Consider the following 19,567-nt stretch of genomic DNA (forward strand, 5'->3'; position numbering starts at 1 on the left):
TTTAGTTTTAAAAATATTCAATAAACTTCCATTTTTTTTTTTTTTGTATCCAAAGTCTTCGAACTAAGAACAATTAATTCTTTATGAAATTCTGAGTGGAAACTCTTTATCTCTCTCTCTCTCTGTGTTTTGCTGACACCAGCTGTTATTGTGTTGTTGTTACTTAGATGGTGCGTTTTTAGGAGCGGCGGACGAGTGTTTCCATATTCAAGAGAATCCACGCCGGACTCATCACATCCTCACTATATAGACTCTTACAGAGATGTTAATGGTAAGTAGAAAGGAGGTACTTCTTGAATTAATCTTTGCTAATTAGAAAAAAATTAAGCCTAGATCGCATTTCTAAAAGCACTGGAAATATTACGTATTTTTATTATTCTATGGGTGTCAGACGGCTAAGTATAATCAAGCTTACTAAGTTAATTTCAATATTGATCAGTATATTAAGTCAAGTAGGTCACAATATTGCCCTTATGAACCATTTACAATCCTTCGGATACCTCCGATCTTATAGATGCGACACTCCTCTAATCGGGGGAGTTCTAGATTTGCCTTACTTTTTTGCATTATCCTCTCAATGATACAATATGTTTATCATAACCAATTTTTTTGTTGTGGTTCACTCTTAATTGGACTGAGTATAAATGGGGGGCGAGTGTTGGTCTAGTGGTTAAGAGCGTGGCTTTGTAATAGGAAAAAATTGTTTACAGTAAAGTATGAGCTTCCGCCCACCGTCCACGACACCTAATTGGTAGTAAGACGTTAAGCCCCACCTGAAAAAAATAGGTCATTATTTTTACCATAAATGTACAGTTACCCTGCATAGAATCTAAAGATAATTCATTTATTGATTTAGTTTACAAGTAAGTACAGATAGTGAGTGAGTGGTGTGAGATTAATGTCCATAATAAATCTCTATTATAAATTTTTGAATGAATCATAGAAGTTTTTACTACGATTAGATCATTCTCATTGAAATTTATTCATCATAACACATTATTGATGGACAGTACAATAATTATTCAGGTTAGCCCTTTAGTTATTCTAAGCGTTTGTAAAGAAACATTCATAAATAAGTACGAGTATGAATTCATTACATCAGAATAGACAATATCTGTATATAAACATTGTAAGATCAGTTACAAGCTCTTTCCCATGTCATTCTTAACTTATCCTTAAGGAATATTTTTTTTTTAGAATGTTCATTTGTTGACGTCGAAATCAGAGAAAACAAAAAAAAAGTTATAGCCAGCTTTCCCTAATAGTACTTTTAATTAGAAATGTTTTTTTTTACTTCATTTTGTCTTTTTCGATCTAAAGTATACAACTTATTAAAAAACAGAAACTCTGAAATCAGTTGCTAAACATATTTTGTATAGCAGTTTGTTTAGCCAGTTGAGAGCTAATTTTAGAACCAAAAGTATTTTAGTCCATTTGTGTCTTATAGTATTGTAAAGTTTTTCCAAAAACTTTACTTACACAACTAATGCCTGCCACTAGTTATTAAATATGTGGGTTTGATTAAATAATAAAACTCGCTAAAGTTGTAAGTAATAACCTGATTTATTCACGCATTAACATTAACTAACATTAACATTTACTAGCAACTAACGCTATTCATTACAGTCACCATTTACAACAGTAACAACAGTTTACTGTTACTTATTCACTACGTAACGCCACAAAACTGTTCCACGACTGACCCCTGGTCCACACTGCACCGAATTGCGCTAGACTCAACCGCACTAGCAAAGCTCTACTCACGAACTGACTACCTGCCCAACTGGCTAACACTGAAGCACTCCGTAACACTGACCTCTCAAAACTATCACTTCCAAAGTGTCTCCCAAAACTGTCTCTCAAAGACTCACTTAAAACTAACTGATTAAAACTATAAACTCTAATAACTCCTTAAAACTTGCTTAAAAACTGACTTCTCCAGCTGTGTCTGCCTCCTTTTAACTGCGTGCCTCCCTCCAACTGGGACTGCCCTCCTCCAACTCTCTGAGCATAAGTTTCCACGCCCTCCTGACGTTCATTGGCTGGAGACAACATACTGCCACCACCTCAGCTGGGGCCGCCCTCCTCCTACTCTCTGTCTCGCTCCTACCTGTCAATCACTGGCTGGGAAAACACATATGCCACCACCCCAACTGAGGCCTTTCTCTTAGCTGGCTTTTACACGGGTCACTAACTCTTTGAACAATCTAGCCCTTTCCTTTCTAGTTCAGATAGAGACCGGCCCTTTTGTCTACACAGTGGTGGCCTGATACCGACTTTGGTCGCTTAACCCCTAGAACAATCTAGGCCTTTCTTCTCTGCCACAGGTAGATACCGCCCCTTTTGTTTATGCAGTGGCGGCCTGTTACTGACTTTGGTCGTTCAACCTCTAGAACAATCTAGGCCTTTCTTCTCCGCCCAGGTCAACTTCGTTACAGTATGTAATCTGAGATACTCTTTGAAATACAAGATAAGACTTTTATTACGAAGACTGGTTTCTGGAGTGTGAACTGTATTTCTTCTGAATATCTTATGTGGACCATAGTTTACAGCCGTAAAAGGAAACTGAACAAACAGTGCTGCTAAAATAAAGGTTTGATTTAGGACATCGCGAGATATTTTCAGCCTTTGGTAATGTTAGGTTTGTTATTCTTTATGCCATAAAATTTCTTGGAACTACAAAGACCATTATTTTTATTATTTTATCATGGCACTCTCCCACCAATAAATTACATTACTAATTATTCATTTTATTTCTAGGTTATTCCAGTATGAGTCCGCACGCTAGCTACATAAGCGGTGCAGAGTATGGTACCAACGGAGGCGGTTATGCTGGCTATCCTGGTCCTCCGGGATATTCGTGTGGTTATCCAGCCGGCGGATACCCTGGCGCAGGCGCACCTGGTGCTTACGGCCCGGGAGGTTGTTACACAATGGCGCCACCGCAACATGACAAACCACCTACGCATGCTAAAGAGCAAAGGTAAGAAAAGAAGTACCGGGCTTTTTTTAATATATTAGTGAAGAGCTAGAAAGTAAAGTCCAATGTTAAATATATGCTCTGTATATGAAAAAAGAGAGGTAGTGAGAGTGGCTACTTATGTATATATATATATATATATGTATATATTGTTTACTAGAGTAGTAGAGACCGATATTACTTTTTCAATATTGATGAAGGTAAACAAAAGGACTATGAGAGGCGGTTAAGGGCAGTTAAAAGAGAGGGGAAGAGTGGTAGGGCCAGCGAAGGTACGTTGGGCCCTTCTCCAATATTGTACGAGAGACCACTTTGGTAAACAAATCGGTCGTGAGTTCGGTCGTAATTATTAAACATCCCCAGTCGAATGTCTATTAAAATTCTATCGGTTTCCTTCGTCCAAACAACTTCTCCAGGTACAGCTTGATTCTGTTCAATATTTTATACCCAGAGAAATTACATCCAAGTGTGTGTATATTTTCTCTTGTTTTCTCAGTATATACTGCTATTTATCCATCACAATAAATATAATTTATGATAGAACAAAAAAAAAAATTAGAAACCAAAAACAAAAATTACTTTTTGTTCACCCATGATCATCCAGCACTTTTGTTTGGTTTATGAGAACAGCAGAGCTGATTAACGTAAAAATGCCAGAGAGTTCCAATTTGTTATTGGCCAAAATCCATCATTCAATAAAATCATTGGTGACATTTTGTAGAGAGAAAAAAAGAAATTTATTTCTGTAAAATGTCACTGAATAATTTTGTGGAAAAGTTATTACGTGCTCTAGCGTGTAAAATTAAAATTGAACTATTCACAATTTTTCGTCTTGTGAGTTATGCTAGACGTAATTCTGCATGAATGCATAATATTTCTTTTGAGTGGTGAGATGAAGAATAAGAAAACTCTTCATTTAATCTTCAATTCTGCTAGTTTCTGCTTCATTCCTCGTCGTGAACATTAAGAAACATTATCGATAAATTCTCTTCTTCTGCTTAAGAATTTTGGCTCTTTAAAAACAAAAACAAAAATTTGATTTTGATTTATTTCAAAAAAAATTAATTAATTTTTTTACTTTTCAGTTTAACTGGAGGCTGCGGTAGAAACGATCGACCGCATATACAGGCACATTCGCAGGAATTAAAATGTCCAACGCCTGGTTGTGACGGTTCAGGACATGTCACTGGTAACTATTCTTCACATAGAAGCCTTTCTGGATGTCCGAGGGCAAATAAACCAAAAAGTAAACCTAGAGATGGACAAGATTCTGAACCACTTAGGTGAGCTTTGTTTTTTTTTTTTTTTTTTTTTTTTTAAAACTAATAATTTGCTTTAAATTTCATAAAAATTTGTAATTAAACAAAATCTTTGACTGTGAAACCTTTTTTTTCTTACTAACTAAATAATTGTAAACCATTCATCAGTCGAAAAAAATTTTGGTTTTTATAAGTACCAGAGCAAAGAAAAAGAACTTGTAAGTTATTTGAGATATTTAGAGTACCATGACTGACCTGTGTGAAGGGTGGTGACTCAAAAGGGAAAAGTTCAGAGAAAAAATCTCTTGTTTTTCGGCCTTCTACATCCTTTCGCGTCGAAAGAAATAAAAAGGTAGACATAATTATCTTTCTTTTGTCTTGAAAAGATCTATTTGATAGCCCTGTCAAAGTACTATAAAAAAAAAAAAAAAAAAAACTCAAATCGTGCTGTTCGAGGTTGAGTGAAAAGTCTTCAGATCTTTTTCAGAAACTTTTGTTCTAATGGTATAAATAGGAAGTCCATTTCTGGAGGGGAGGACGAATTTACTACGATGACGTGGCGTTCAGAGGTCACTAAAGGGTTGAGAGTATCCTAAATTATTGTCAAAAATGAAAGTACATAATCAGAAGTAGTTGGTTACATTCATATTGGCAGACGATTAGAATATAAAGGGAATAATTAAATAAACATCCATTAAATTTAATGGAGCAATAAAAAGCGTGAATAATAAGCACATGATTATTTTACATAAACCACTTGGTCTTCCTTTGAGTTGTACGATGGTAAACATGCAGATTGCAACAAAAGGTCACATTTAACGTATTGCTGCAACAATATTTTATATAAATTTAGTTTTATTTCTTCTAGTTTTATAGGCGGAGCATTTTCTTTTTCGTTTTTAATACGTAGTTCTTTTCAGAATTGAAAGTTTTAAATCGATATCTCAAATAACAGAGTTTTTTTTTTCTTTTACACCAGTTTATTTGATTAAATTTTCAGCAACAGTGTGGTCAACTTATTAAAATATAAAAATTCATCACCAAAAGTAAAAAAAAAACATTTAGTAGAAAATTATAAAAGTTTATCCTTTATTTAGATGTGAAAACGATGACATCTACTTCTGGAGCCATTCTCCAGAACCTGTACAACGTCACACCAATAAGTATGAACATATTTTCTAGAATCAATTTACTATGTAGTGGCTCATTATAAATTGTTGTATGTTGTCAGGTGTCCAATACCTGGCTGCGATGGTTCGGGACATGCTACTGGCAAGTTCCTTTCGCATAGAAGGTAATTTTTTTTTTCTCTCTCATTAACTATTTCTTTATAAATGCTATTTATAAAGAAATTAATGAAGATAATTGTGAGCACTTGATTAGCATTCTACTTTCTTCTGTTTTACAGTGCATCAGGCTGTCCAATAGCGAATAGAAACAAGATGCGAGTTTTGGAATCCGGTGGTACTGTGGAACAGCATAAAGCAGCGATTGCAGCCGTTACGGCCGCTGCCAAATTCGACTCATTGAACTGTCCGCCAACCGGATGTGAACCATTCCTGCCGCCACACCGACCGCTGCAACCACCGCCACCGCCTCCACCACCCCCACAACCGCAAGCGCCCATCGCTAAAAAGAGTACGCCAACCACTCTGAAATATCATTCCACTTCGGCACACGATGATATGGCCAATCATGTGTACAAACATCATACTAGTAAGCTAAAAATAGTCACTTTCATTTCCTGTCTTATGCACGCCAACAATATTTTTCCTACGGTCAAAAAATAAGTAAATACAAATACTTAAAATGCAAAAACTTTAAATAAAGTAAAGCTCCGTAAGCTCGGTTACTGGAACCTGGTGGCAAACAATTGCAATGACAAAGCGTTGTAATGTTAAATTGATATATATCATTTACTTAAAATGAGAAAAAAAAACCATCACAATTAGACCTAATAAAACTTAAAACGAGTTAAAGTTGAAGATTAACCATACAAAATTTTCAAATTGTAACGATTGAACTTAGATTAAATTAAGTTTCGCTTTTATTGTTGAAATAAAGAAATTAAACCCAATCTTTGCATTTACTTGTAAATTGATAACTATGCGGAAGGTAAGATCTTGTTATTAAAGGACTTTTTGCACTCGTAACGATGTGGTCACGAACGCTGACTTTCTGCACGACCGTAGGGAAAAAAAACAAAAATGGCAATCATAAAATTAATTTCTAAAAGATGATTGAGGTGATGGTGAATTTATTCAAAAAATAATTTTTAATTGAAGGTGTCCTGATGATGATTATTAATTAAAAATTGTATGAATGGACTGCCTTTAGAGACAATCTTTAGACATAATTTTAATTCAGCTGCTGTGCATTGTCTAACTAACTATCTAAGGTTAGATTTTGGATAGCTTTTAATAACTAAAAGTAAGAACAAACCCGTTTGGAAGGTCTCCTTAGGATCTGTACTGTCTTTAGAATTCTCCTTCTGGCCTTGAAGGTATAGGGTAGAACTGTTCTGGGGTCGTAACTAAAGTGCAAATCTTATGGTAAAATAAAAAGAAGTGCGTGATACTTCTTAAGGAAAGTATAGTAATTATATTTTTAGTGGTAAAAGTTAATTCGAAAAAGTTTATAGAAAAGTTTGATTAAAACGTTGGCTGTCAGTTTCGAATTTAAGTACTAGAACTTTTAAATTATTTGGTGTGTGGATGGGTTCGAGTTATTGGTTAGTTTTATCGACTTTTGAGTGAAATATCGTGTAAATTAATTTTGTTTACCTAATTCCCTAATGTTTGACAATTATTTTGTATATTTTGGGGGAGGGGTGCTTCCCGTTTTTAATTACAAAGTGAAAGGCGATAAAACCCTCCAAGTACTAGATCCCAATTTTTTTTTTTTTTTTTTTAAACTTTTTCTGTAGCTACTTGGTACAATTTTTAGCAGAAAACTAACCAAACCTTTCCTCTGTTGTTGAACTAGTAACCGCTCAGATCACTGTATTCTGCGTAGATCCATGCTTTCCCCTGTTCAGCTTAAAAATAGAATGTGCTAGGTGGTAGAGTCTCAAAACTACAAGTTTATTTTTGGCCATGGAGTCACAATGAATTAATAATAATTAAATACGCTCCTAGTTTCTATCTATTCTCGTAACCATATTGTTACGAACGCTGATTTATACCAAGCAATTTACTGCGTTTATTAAAAAATAAAAATAAAAAGATGGAACATCCTAGTACTCAAAAGTTTTTTTTGGGACAAAATTTTAATGTACTTTGTACTATTGGTACTTTGATCAAACTTGGGTTAAGTGAAAATTAGTTTGATTTGTATTAATTAAGTTCTTTTGTAAACCCTTCGTCTCCAGAGCACAGATTCGGTGGCAATATAACCCCGTGATATCTGTCAATTGTAATGACGGGTATGAAGAAGATTCCTCTTAATGTGCTTTTTATTATTGATTCCTATAAGTGTCTGGGATTAGTTTTAAGTGACTTATTTCTTTAGTGGTGTTAAATTGGTTATCATCGTTGGACATTTATCTCGCCAATACTTTCACCAGTACAGATTCGTTCTACCAACGAGGTAATTCTTTAATTACTGACCCTCACTCATCTTAAAAACGTAAACTACTTAGATATATATGTATTTTATTTTTATTTTTTCTGAAGCAAGGCCAAAAGAGTAGTATTTCTTCAATTTTTCTATTATGTACAATTAATTTTGCTTGATTCTGAAACCAGCAGAGATTATTTACGGACGAGTTCCCAGTCTGCACTTTTTGCATGAGCACATTCACCGGCTCACACTATTTTGAAAAATAATTATAATATAATTTATAAAGATCTGTTAAAAATGTTTAATTTATTGATTAGAATTAGTTTTTATTTTAAAGTTTAATTTTCTTAAATGAAATAGTTTGGATCTACAATCTTGGACAATAATCTTACATCCATTTTAAGAAATAGTTACACATCTTCAAGAACCTTAAGGTGTCCATCCCTTCGCGTATTCTACCTTTAGCAATAACCCATTGGGGGGAGTTCAGTGATTTAGTTAACTTGCAACTAAACACGTCTTCCAAATGCCTCTTTACATAACGGACCAAACCCCTAATTCGCACTTTACCAATCATTAATTCTTAAAAGAGCTACAAAAAGAGCTACAACAAGATCTTTAGGATTTGACTTTTATTGAGACCTGAATCTAAATTTTTAAGTTATTTATTGGGAAGTTTATCATAGAATCGTTAAAAGTAGAAGCCAAATTCTCAGTCACTCACCTGGCATACTGATGTACCAATCTCTGTAGTTGTATGAAAATCCGATCCAAAGAAGATAAATATGTTATAAAAGTCATCGATATTAAGTATTTCTTTGGTTATATAATGATACTTGATCAATCTAAGTTACCAACCTAACCTAACTTACGTACATATTATGACTGTTTTAAACTAAAAATATTTCCAAATATTTTCTGAGTCTCTCAGTAATACAATTCAATTCAAATTCTGAGATTGGATTCTTTTGTTTAACTAAAAATTTGTAACGGTTAAGCAGTACTAACTAAAATTAACACATAAAGAGACCTTTACTGATTTTTCAGTGAGTTTATTAACTTCAAAAAAATTGTTCACTATTTTGCCACAAATATCGTTTCTTTAACTAAAAAAAGCTTAGCTTAGTTAGACCAAAAAAAACAAACAAATGTACGCCAGTGCCTGCCATCTTCGGTACTTGCCTTAGATGCTATGTATTGGTGGAGGCAGGAATAAAAGTGTGTGCCGGTGGTGTACTGATAGTGCGGTATATTGGTGTAGACCCAGACGGGAGTAATAGTGAGGACCTGTTCACTCTAGAAGCGGAGATCTCAGAGCTGCAGAGAGAAAACGCCAGGGTCGAGAGTCAAATGTTGCGGCTTAAGACGGACATCACTGCCATGGAAGCACATCTCAGGCATGGTGATAAGGTAAAGCTCAATTAGAGTTTGTTTTTTTTGTAGCTTTTAAGAAATGTTTATTTAGTTTCGTGCTTATTTGACAAAATTATGAAAGTGCATGGCCTCACTTGATTTGTAAGCATCAAAAGATTATAGGAAAAATAGAGTTGTTAGATACAAAATTTAATTTCAAACTACGTGAGCTTTAGCAATATGTATATAAGTTGCTCATACTTAAGTATGTAATTCAAAGATTAGTATCATTTATAGTATTGCTTTCATTTGGTATTAGTAAGGTAGGTTAGTTAGGATTTTTGTTAGATAAAGAGGTATATGTGTCTGGGCTAAATGTAAACTTAAGGGAAGGATGAATGAAGTTGAATGAGGTTTTAGATCGTTTTAGAATAGTTCTAAGACGATAATGATCTTCCCAGAAATGTCTGTGTACTTGATGGAGGTAATAATTTGCCTAGACCGGGTGAAACGGGATGATCCGTGGACTATCCCAGTTTCTTCCCTGCAAACTTATATAATGTTTTTGCCATGCGAGTGCAGGTTACATTATATAAGCTGGCTTTTTTTTTTACCAGTAAGTATGAACGAGTGGGCTCAATTCCTTGAACAGGTAAAACAAAAAGTGCATCTGGATACTTGGTGCATTTGCAACTTTGGATACAGATACTTCCTGAAATTGTTAAATAGCACTAAATGAATCATCCACGTCCACGGGTTTTTTTTCATTCTCCGCTGGAATTTACAGCCATAGGCCTAGAACTTGAGTTTATATTATTTATGCGTAGTTTTTAATCCACGACAAAGATATGTTATTTACTTATGTGTAAATTTCCATGCAGTAATTGTAATCACTGAAAATTTGTTTGGAAATTACAGAAGTGACTGTTCTTTTCTTGGTTTTAGGAGGCTAAAACTGTGACGAGATTAATCTTAGGTGTTCGTTGCAGATCTGTGGTATATTAAAAAAAAAATGAATCTTGTCATTGGGAAATGTGATTTTCTTATTAGAATTAAGAATCTTTTGCTCCTTTCTTAAACGATCGACTAGTGTAAGTTATTCAACGTTAACGTTATTCAAGGTCTTGGTTGAACCTAAGCTCACTCTTGGGTTTCAAAAAGATCTTAACCTTCTGTCCACCTCATGTTAGCATATCTTTCTCTCCTATTGCTGATGTTCAGTGTATTCCTGCCCCGAGAATTCTAAGCCTTCGCTACACGCTGAAGTCATTGTGATCAAGGTCTGCTTTTCTACCTTATATTTCTAACCAAAGTCTTGTTATATGAACGGTTCTACACGTTTTTCATTCTTCTTCATCCTTTACGATATTAAGAGTAAAAATAAAAGTACTATATAATAATTTGTCAAATAGACATGTACTAAGAAATATTTATTTTGTTTTATTTATTTATTTATAAAATTCAAAAACCACTTATAAGTAGTTTTGGTTAATTGTTAGTCTGTTCACAGGAGGTATCATCACAACGGAACAACAATTTCAATGAGTACTATGAATCATTGAGGAACAATGTAATAAACTTCCTTGAACAAGCCAGGATACCAGGCACGGGTACGGGTAGTATAGTCGGTCATCAGCAAGAAAAAGCCGGACAGGAACATTTTGAAAGTTATCTGTCTAAACTACAAACATTATGTGGCAGCGGTGCCGGCGGTATTGTCGGTGGTGGAGGTCCTGCTGCGCAAGCGCAAACACAAACAACTGAACAACCACCTCAGCCGGACGAATCAAATCGACCCATTTATGAAACTGTGAAATTCGCTCTACAAGATTTCACCGTCCTACCAACACCTATATGAACTTCGTAAAAAAAATAAAAATAAAATAAATAAAAAGACAGTTTAGTGTAAATATTTGTATATAAAGTATAAATATTATATAGCGTTAAATACCAAGTAAGTTCGCCGCCAAAAAAAAATAAAATTATATATAAAAATTAGGAAGTTCATTTCAATATTTTCAAAGGAAAACTTCCTTTTTCTTCATTTATATAATGTGTATATAATTTCAGGAGCACGCGCAACGATTTGAATGAAACAAAAATGTAATAATGTGGCTCAAAAACAAAAAAAAAAATCTTAGGAACATCATCAAGGAAAAGGGAAAGCTAGATGGAAAAATCTCACAGTATAAGAAAAACACACCAAACCTCAATCAACGAAACTTATCTGTCATTATAATGGACACATTACTTTATATGTACGTATAAAATAAAGAAATACATATAATAAGTTTTAAAAAAATAATATAAGAAACTTCATATTGTAAATAATTCAAACGTATGTAATTGTAACTAAGTGTGAATGTGGATTTTAAGTTCATATTAGATGCTACCAAAGATATTATATGGATATATAACAAAATTATTGTTCTTAGAGCCTTCTAGCTCGATTTATTTAGGTGTCATTATTATATATAAAAGGAAAAAAAAAAACGTAAATATAAGGCAAACGAAAAATTTTTTGTTTATTTATATTGAAAAACGAATATTTGTATAATGTACTTTTTAAACAAAGAAAAGTTACCAAGTGGTCCCCTTTCAAATTTTTCCCCAATTTTTTTTTTAAATGAAAAAACTAAAAAAACATTTTAAAAAATCTTAATATAATATTTAAATGTGTTTCCCCCCCCCCAAAAAAAAAACTAGGTGTTTTTAAATTTAAAACTTCGAAAAACAAAATAATGTTATATTTGTTATTGTAATTGTACGAAAAAAATTTTGTTTCAGATTTAAAAAGAAACTAAAAACGTAAAAAATCTGATGTAAAACACGCAAACACACCTTAACCTTATTTATTTTATTTCTTTAACTTGTAACTTTTATTTCGTTCATTTCAATACGTAGTACTGTCCAAAAGTAACGCTTGAAAATGCCAAGTAATTTGTACATCTTCTTGAAAACTAAAAAAAAAATTTAATTTTTCTTATCTTAGGAATTGACATGTGACATATCTTAGGATGGTGCCAGTTTTTCTCTTCCAGAAACTTTCCAAGAGAGCCCCAGGGACCTTTTAAACAGGAGAACCAACTCTCTCAGGGCGTTGTTGGTTTGTGGTTAGTCTTTTTTTGAAACTATGGTGCTGCCAAAGAGAACTTGGGGTAGTAGCTTTCTGGTGTGACAGAGAATACTCCCAATCTAGAATCTTCCCACTTCTGGTTAATATAATGTAGTCTTTTTCAGAATGTCTAGGAGGAGACCATTAGGGATTTGGAGAGTATCGAGAGCAGGTTTTTTGTTGTTTTTTTTTTATTCCTGATTTCGAGCCTGCTGCTCTATCTATAAGTTCCTTTTCGTGCGGATGTGTTTGGGTGCGTAGTCTTATAAAATGAATCATGCATCACTTTTTTTTTAGCAGGCCTACTTGATTTGGGGATGAGGGCTGCGACATATCCATGTTTCAGTTATCTCTAAGACTTTTCTTTAAAAAAAAAAAATGCGTAATTTCTTATCATTGCCTATCAATCCAAAAGTGTCACCTTTAGAAACAACCACTGTCTCTTCCCTGCAAAGCGCTTACATCTAACGACCGATTAAAGGTTTCTCCCAAATATTACCTCTTGCATGTAGAATACCACGTTAAGTAAGTCTCAGCGTTATTTTTGGACGGCATATCGTACAGATTCACTTGAAATCCATGTTTGCTAAATAATAATTTGATTCCATGAATAACATGCATGTAATACGATTCCTTTATATAGTCAGTTACAAAGAATTTAACGGAGTTTAGCTACTACGATCTACATGGTCTGTTTCGAATCTTTTAACTAATGCCAGAAAAGATTCGTTATCCAAGTTTGGAATTCAAGATATTTGAGAAAGAATTGGTAGACAAAATGTCTTCCCTACAATTCTGAGGATGGCTTTACTTTTCCATGATTCTACTATAAAATGAATTATTTTCAATTGAAATAAATGTAACTGGATTTTAGCCAGAAAATCATCAACCAGTGAAAAAACTAGTAATTCGAAACCTCTTTGTAGAAGGGCATTATAAAGAAAAAAACAAGGTCATGTGAGTGTAGGAAAGTAATAGAATATTCATTTACAATTTTATGGTTATTTTTACTGTTTTTAACGTAATAATGGTAATTTAACACTGATATTAATTTTATGGAAGATTTTTTTTTTCCACAACTGCAATAAATATTTGATAAGTGAACAGTTCAAAAAATGATAACTAATTGACAAATCTATAGATATTCGTCATTAAACCTTTTAAAGTTAAAGTATCATTTTTCACTTTGACATAAAGGGGCCTTCAAAACATGGATTTCTGAAAACTCAAGATTAGAAAATCTGACGCTTTCTGTTGTAGCAGATTAGGTAAGGTAAAAGATAAATACTTCTCGAGTCCAAAGAATTAATTTTTCCTTTTTTAAAAAAAAATAAAAATGATGTTTGTCAAAGAAAGTATACTTTGCTATTGCTGCTGAAATTTTCAGTTGAATTAAAAAAAATAAAAAATCATGTATATTTGTATATATTTTTTATTGTATCAAGTCTATTGTTAAATGTTAATTAAATTTAAAAAAGATAAAAACTGTGTGAGTGATAGAATTACAATTTTTAGAATGAATGTAAGGGTGCTACAAATTTCAAAAACAATGAAGTGAGAAATGTGTTAGTTTTTTATTTATTTATTTTTATTCTCGAAAAAGAGGAATAAGAGATGTGGGCAATATGAATAAAGTCAAATAGGTGCAAAGCAGCTATTTTTTTAAGTTACTTCTAGTCGAACATTGTAAGTTATTAAATAAAAAATATATATATAGTTAATTTCAAAATAATTATGCCCCCCGACGAAAAAAGAAAATTAAATGTTTATTATTTTAAATGTTTTTTTTTTAAGTTTCTTTTAATTATAAAACGTTATTGTTATTTATTTTTTTGTTAATTGTTCAAAAAAATTATTTAGTTTCTTTTATTTTTTTTAAGAATCAGTTATATTTTTGATGTTATATTTTAAATAGATTTTCTACTTCTATAAATCATTGCCAGTTCATGAGCGTTAAACTTAGGCTAGATTTGGTACGGATAATAGTGGCAGTTGCTAAGCAGTCACCTGGTAAACCTTACCATAACCTTCTTCTGGTACTCATGGCTCTATTTTGCGCTTCTCGTGCTAAGTGGGTGGAGCTTTGCCCACGTATTTCTTTAATTAATTAAACTTCTTTTCTTTTTCTTTTTTTGGAGAAGAATGACATATTAGAAAAGTGTAATTTTTAATTAGGTGATGGAAGAATCTTGTAGCAAAGTGTAACCAATTACATTTTTTTTAACTAATATTTGGGGTTAATAAAAAATTCAACATAAGATACGGGTGGATTAGGATGGATTCGTTTCAGATTTGGTTATATGAAAAGATCGGCCAGAGGTTTGAAATACTGTCCACATATACTTGCTTAGTCATTGAACTATCTTCTGAGCGAAGATTTAGGAACTCCTAATGTAAGTATCAAATCTTTTTGATTAATAACAACCTCTTTATAATCGGAAGTTATTCACACCGTTAGAGTTATACCCCTAGTAATCATTGAGAAATAGACTTATTAATCAACTATCGCTTCGTAATTATTTCACCCTTAACAATTCTTGATTGATACCGCTTATCTTTAATAAGGTTATGTTGCGTATTGAAATCAATATCAGTTGTACTAGAATTTTTCGTTTGGTGCATGGTGAACTATGAGAACAAGTTTTGGTCTTGGATTTTTGTTTATCACCAATGATAGGTAATGCTCGAATATCAAATAAGTTTTCGCCACATGAACTGCTTGTATTGTAAAGCCGTAATACTGATTTGTATTTTAATTTGTATTGAATTTTATAATACAGAAAGAAATGATCATTAAAAAAAAAACTAGTCTTCTATTTTACTTGATTAAGGAAAGCAATGTTTGTAAAGGTTCAAAATATGTTGATGTGTAAAAATAAAATTAAAAAATAATTATTAATAAAAATATTACATAAATACCGTGAATTTTATTTACTGTGTTATAACTTGGCTGAACTTTTGTTAAGCTGCCTTACTTAATTGTTGAAGTATTTTTTCAATCAATCATTTTTACGGTAAAAAGCCTGTGTCAGAGTATATGATACTTCGCCTGTCCCATTTTCTTATTGATGGAAGGCTAGAGTTGCTGCACAGGATCAGTGTAGTATCCTCCACTTTTGTGGTACTGCATCTACTCAAACACGACTAGGCAATTGAAGTGAACAGTGTAGTAAGCTGAAGGAGGAATTAACGGTTAACAGAAAAGCACGACTTCTAAGAAAGATGATATACTAGATGTTTGGCGTTTGTAGACGTTAACCTGACAGTTCTCTGTCATACACTGACTGATAAAGTCACTAATTAGTATACAGGTAAATTTTTAATGGTTTATTTTAATTACGCTTTCAACAAAAAATTGACTCAAAGAAAATATTCTGGCAGGTATTATGCACATTACGAAAATCATCAGGAGTAATAGATAGGTGATTTCATTTATTTTGCTGGATAATCTGTAAATAAAGATAACAGTTTCGATCCCAGGAAAATATGTGGCGAAGTTAAACGTAAAGCTTTGCATGTTAGGAGGAAGAGATAGCCGAGTTGAAACGAAGGAAGTTTGTACAAAGAAATGAATGCTTTAAGTCTAGAAAATTGATCGTCTGTATGTGCATTGGGCAATAATTTCCTTAGAAAATGAGCAGTTTTTGTATATTTACTACACTTCTAGCAGGTAAGCGCTCTTAAAACATACTAATAATTACTTTTCCCGTTAATGTGTTAAAAAGCAGTTAAGAAATTGTTAAATTCCAGAAAAATTCTATAAGAGATACTTTTAAAGTGTATATTTATGAGCTCAAAAATTATTTAGATTCATAAAATAAAGTTTTAACAGTCACAAATAGAGTTTAGTGTACTGTCGTAATCACAGATTTATGTTAGGATCCGTTGACAACGTCACTTACTAGTTTTCAGTTGAAAAGTAGAAAGTAATTGTACCAATAGTAAGAGATACAAGTGTTAACACCATATTTTTTTTAAATAGCAATAAATTTTATCAATTTGTACGTCTTTATTACTGTAAAAGTAAATGCATAAAGTTTTGTATATAAAAATAAAGAACTTCGATGTAAATATTCACTAGTTCAACATATCTAAGTCATTTAGATCATCTAACGAATATAAAATAAGATAAAAGGTTCTTAGGTCGGTTATTTAATATATTAATATTGAATTAATTTATTATTAATAGTTATTTGATATTGAAGTATATTATTTCAAAAATGTTTATTGTAATTTACTGGAAATCATTTTGGAACAACATTGCTTCTATAAAGCGTCTTTGCGAGGCTCCAAATTTAATAGTGATTTGCAGTTTTAATTTTGATGTTTCTCTGATCAGGATATTTAGAAGTTGGAGAATCCCTGGAGGATTAGTTGGACAAATATGTAGGTTCCTTCTTCAGAATATAAACAGTTTTTGACGTCTTTACTTGCGCTGATATCTAATACAGGTAAGTGACTATTTCTAAACAAAAATATTTAATACAAATAACTTGTTTTTAATTTAGAATTTGATTAGAAATAGCTTGGAAATAAGTAAATTTTTTTCACAGTCGCTATTAAATACTTTATAAATAAAAACTTCATTGTTCTGGCTAAATTCATTTCTTCAAACCTGTTAGTTATTGTAAACTTTAAGTTTGATTATGTAGCTTTGTAATAGAGAAAAAAAACCTTTCTCCAGAAAAATCTTTGCAAAGAAAGATTGCAAAATGGTTTTAATTTGGTTGAAATGAACTTAAACTGAATGAAAAAAAGTAGTTTAACAGTAAAATGTTTCAATTGCTACAACATTACAATAGGTTTTAATTCCAACAATCTTTTAAGGTTTAAACGAATTGTATTTTCTTATCCAGTGTTTTCATCTGAAATGATTACCTTGGAAGGCATTTTCCTTACTTCCAGCAGCATGTCCTCGTAAATGTTGCAGAGATTCTCATCAATTCTATGTCGAACAATAAAACAAAGAAGAAAACCTACCTACCTACCTACATCCCATCTGCAGAACAAATCATCTCCTACAGGTAATCTTATCCATTATTTAGTATTATCAAATACAATTTTCTGATAAATCTTTTCCTTTGAATCTGATTGAGAAAAGTTTAAATTTTTTTAAAAGCAGTTAAAATTACTGTAGCACATTGGTACACATTAATTCTGTAGAATTTTTGCATCGAATATCTAAAACTGTTTTTCATATTAAAACTGTCCGGTAGGACAGTTGCATAAGGGTTTTTGTAATTTCAATTGCATGAGAATAATAGAAAAATGATATTATTAAAAGATTATAAAAGTACTAATATCAGACAAAATGGCCCAATTGTTATAAAATCATCTCTCTATTTTAGGAAATTTTATTCCTATTGACATTTTCATTATTATTTAAATACTTTTTAATTAATTTAAACTTTTTTCATGTAAATTCAATGTGAAATGCTTGATTTTGGTTAAAACAGAAATGGTTGCAGAATAAAGAACAATTTATTAATTTAAGAAGTCTTTATTTATTTACCAATTTTTTACATTAACTTACATTTTAATATAGGAAAAAATATGTAAAAACTATTAGAAAAAACAAAATCATTGCAAAAACACGTTAAAAAATTTAAAAAAATAAATTTAGTTCCAAAAAATCCGCCGTAGGGCGCCACTTAACAGGGAGGTTAAAAAGTAGTTCACATATTTGCCACCACGTAGCACTGCTGTAACCTCCCCTATCTGTTAAACTTCTAGAATGGTGAATGGAATCAGATCACTCGTCGCTCCAAACATAAGTTGTCTAGTCTAACATTCATCACCTCTCTCTCAAAGAATCATGACATATGGAGATGTCGCTTTAACGATTCTCACAATTAAAATTAAATAATTTTGGACAAAATTGAGTTTTTTTAATGGAAATTAAACGAAAAATCGTTTATTTTAGCTGTAATAAACCAATGATTTATAAATTGATGGCAGAAAGTGTAATTTGACTAGGACAAGTTTAGTACAAAAGTAAGATTGCAATGAAGGAGTAATTCAAATAATTTACGGTTTTAGTACTACGTGTTCATTCAAAAAAACTTATTTGTTTTCAAAATTTTAAATTTCATTTATATTTCCAATTTTTCATTTTTTTTCGTTTATTTCCAGTAAGATAAAAATGTATTTTTGAAAACGATTGAAATTTGATGTATAGTATTTTTGGATAGAACACCATAATTAAAGATTAACTCTTATAAACACTTTATCTCATCGAATAATTATGATTTTCAGATTGAAACAGCCAATACTGTGGGTACTACCTTCAAAACTATTCATCAACTGAAGTTGAACTGAAAAAAAGTTGAAATATCCAATGGAATTGTACAAACAACTTTTGCTATGAATCAATTACTAAAGAAATGTATTATTCAGGTATTTGTAATTTGCATGTTTGTAACACAATCTTATTTATTTTATGATTTTTTTTTTTACTTTCATGAAAAAAGGTATTATTTAGCAGGAAAATTAAGAAAAACGTTTAGTTAAAAAAATATATATGTATTTATTTTATACCAATTTTTTGTTACATAGTCTTACATTCTATGATATATAAAAAAAATACATTAATGAATTATTAAAATACAGAAAGAAGTGCTAAAAACTGTTTAAAACTAACAGAAAAACTTAAAAATATGTAAAGAAATTTTGGTAAAAAAAAGAAAAAAATTAGTTCCAAAAAAATTTATTTATTTAATACTAATTTTTTGTTAACATACATAGTTTTAGTATTTTACTCTTTTTTATATATAAAAATACATATATTAATTAATAAATAACAAAAAGAAGTGCTAAAAATCTTTAAAATTAGGTAAAAAACGAAAATAACCAATTAGTTCCAGAAAAATCCGTCAGAGGGCGCCACTTATCAGAGAAGTTAAATAGCAGTTTACATATTTGCCACCAGGTAGCACTGCTGTAACCTTCCCTATATATACAGCTGTCAAGGCATTTCTCTTCAGTACGACTTGAGTGATGCAGGGGGGTAGATCGCTCGTCGCTCCAAACTAAATGTTATCTAGTCTAGTCTAACATTCATCACCTCTCTCTCAAAGAATCATGAGGTGGGGAGATGTTGTCGCTTCGACGGTTCTCCCCACCCTGCCCCGCCCTTCCGGCGAACTTAGTTATATACCCACCCAGAGCAAGATGGCGGACAGTTCACTCACCTGATCCAGTGGCCACTAGATCGCTCCAGCTGTCTGCTGCTCTTGCACACTCTCACGACTCTGCCAGCCATCTTTAACCTTCCTCTTAGGTTATCTTTTTTACTTCTGC

At 32.0% G+C, this 19,567-nt stretch overlaps 1 protein-coding gene across 16 annotated transcripts in view; it reads left to right on the forward strand.

Annotated features, from left to right (window-relative positions):
• The window catches only part of LOC141453431 (uncharacterized), a 330,813-nt gene extending 319,038 nt beyond the window's left edge, over nt 1-11,775 (forward strand). For 9 of the 16 annotated variants that reach the window (XM_074126661.1, XM_074126654.1, XM_074126665.1 and 6 more), the window contains 8 exons: nt 168-271; nt 2,761-2,983; nt 4,066-4,263; nt 5,337-5,402; nt 5,471-5,533; nt 5,648-5,955; nt 9,062-9,210; nt 10,664-11,775. In XM_074126661.1, coding sequence (XP_073982762.1) covers nt 168-271; nt 2,761-2,983; nt 4,066-4,263; nt 5,337-5,402; nt 5,471-5,533; nt 5,648-5,955; nt 9,062-9,210; nt 10,664-11,011 — 1,459 coding nt within the window. In that variant the 3' untranslated portion in view covers nt 11,012-11,775. Of the gene's footprint in view, nt 1-167; nt 272-2,760; nt 2,984-4,065; nt 4,264-5,336; nt 5,403-5,470; nt 5,534-5,647; nt 5,956-9,061; nt 9,211-10,652 lie in introns of all 16 variants that reach the window. The other 7 variants (XR_012457990.1, XM_074126657.1, XM_074126666.1 and 4 more) reach the window with 7 other exon arrangements.
• Nucleotides 11,776-19,567: the final 7,792 nt, after the last annotated feature.

Source organism: Rhodnius prolixus, unplaced genomic scaffold (assembly GCF_049639745.1).
Source record: "Rhodnius prolixus isolate KJV_2025 unplaced genomic scaffold, Rpr scaffold_3, whole genome shotgun sequence".
NCBI lineage: Eukaryota > Metazoa > Arthropoda > Insecta > Hemiptera > Reduviidae > Rhodnius > Rhodnius prolixus.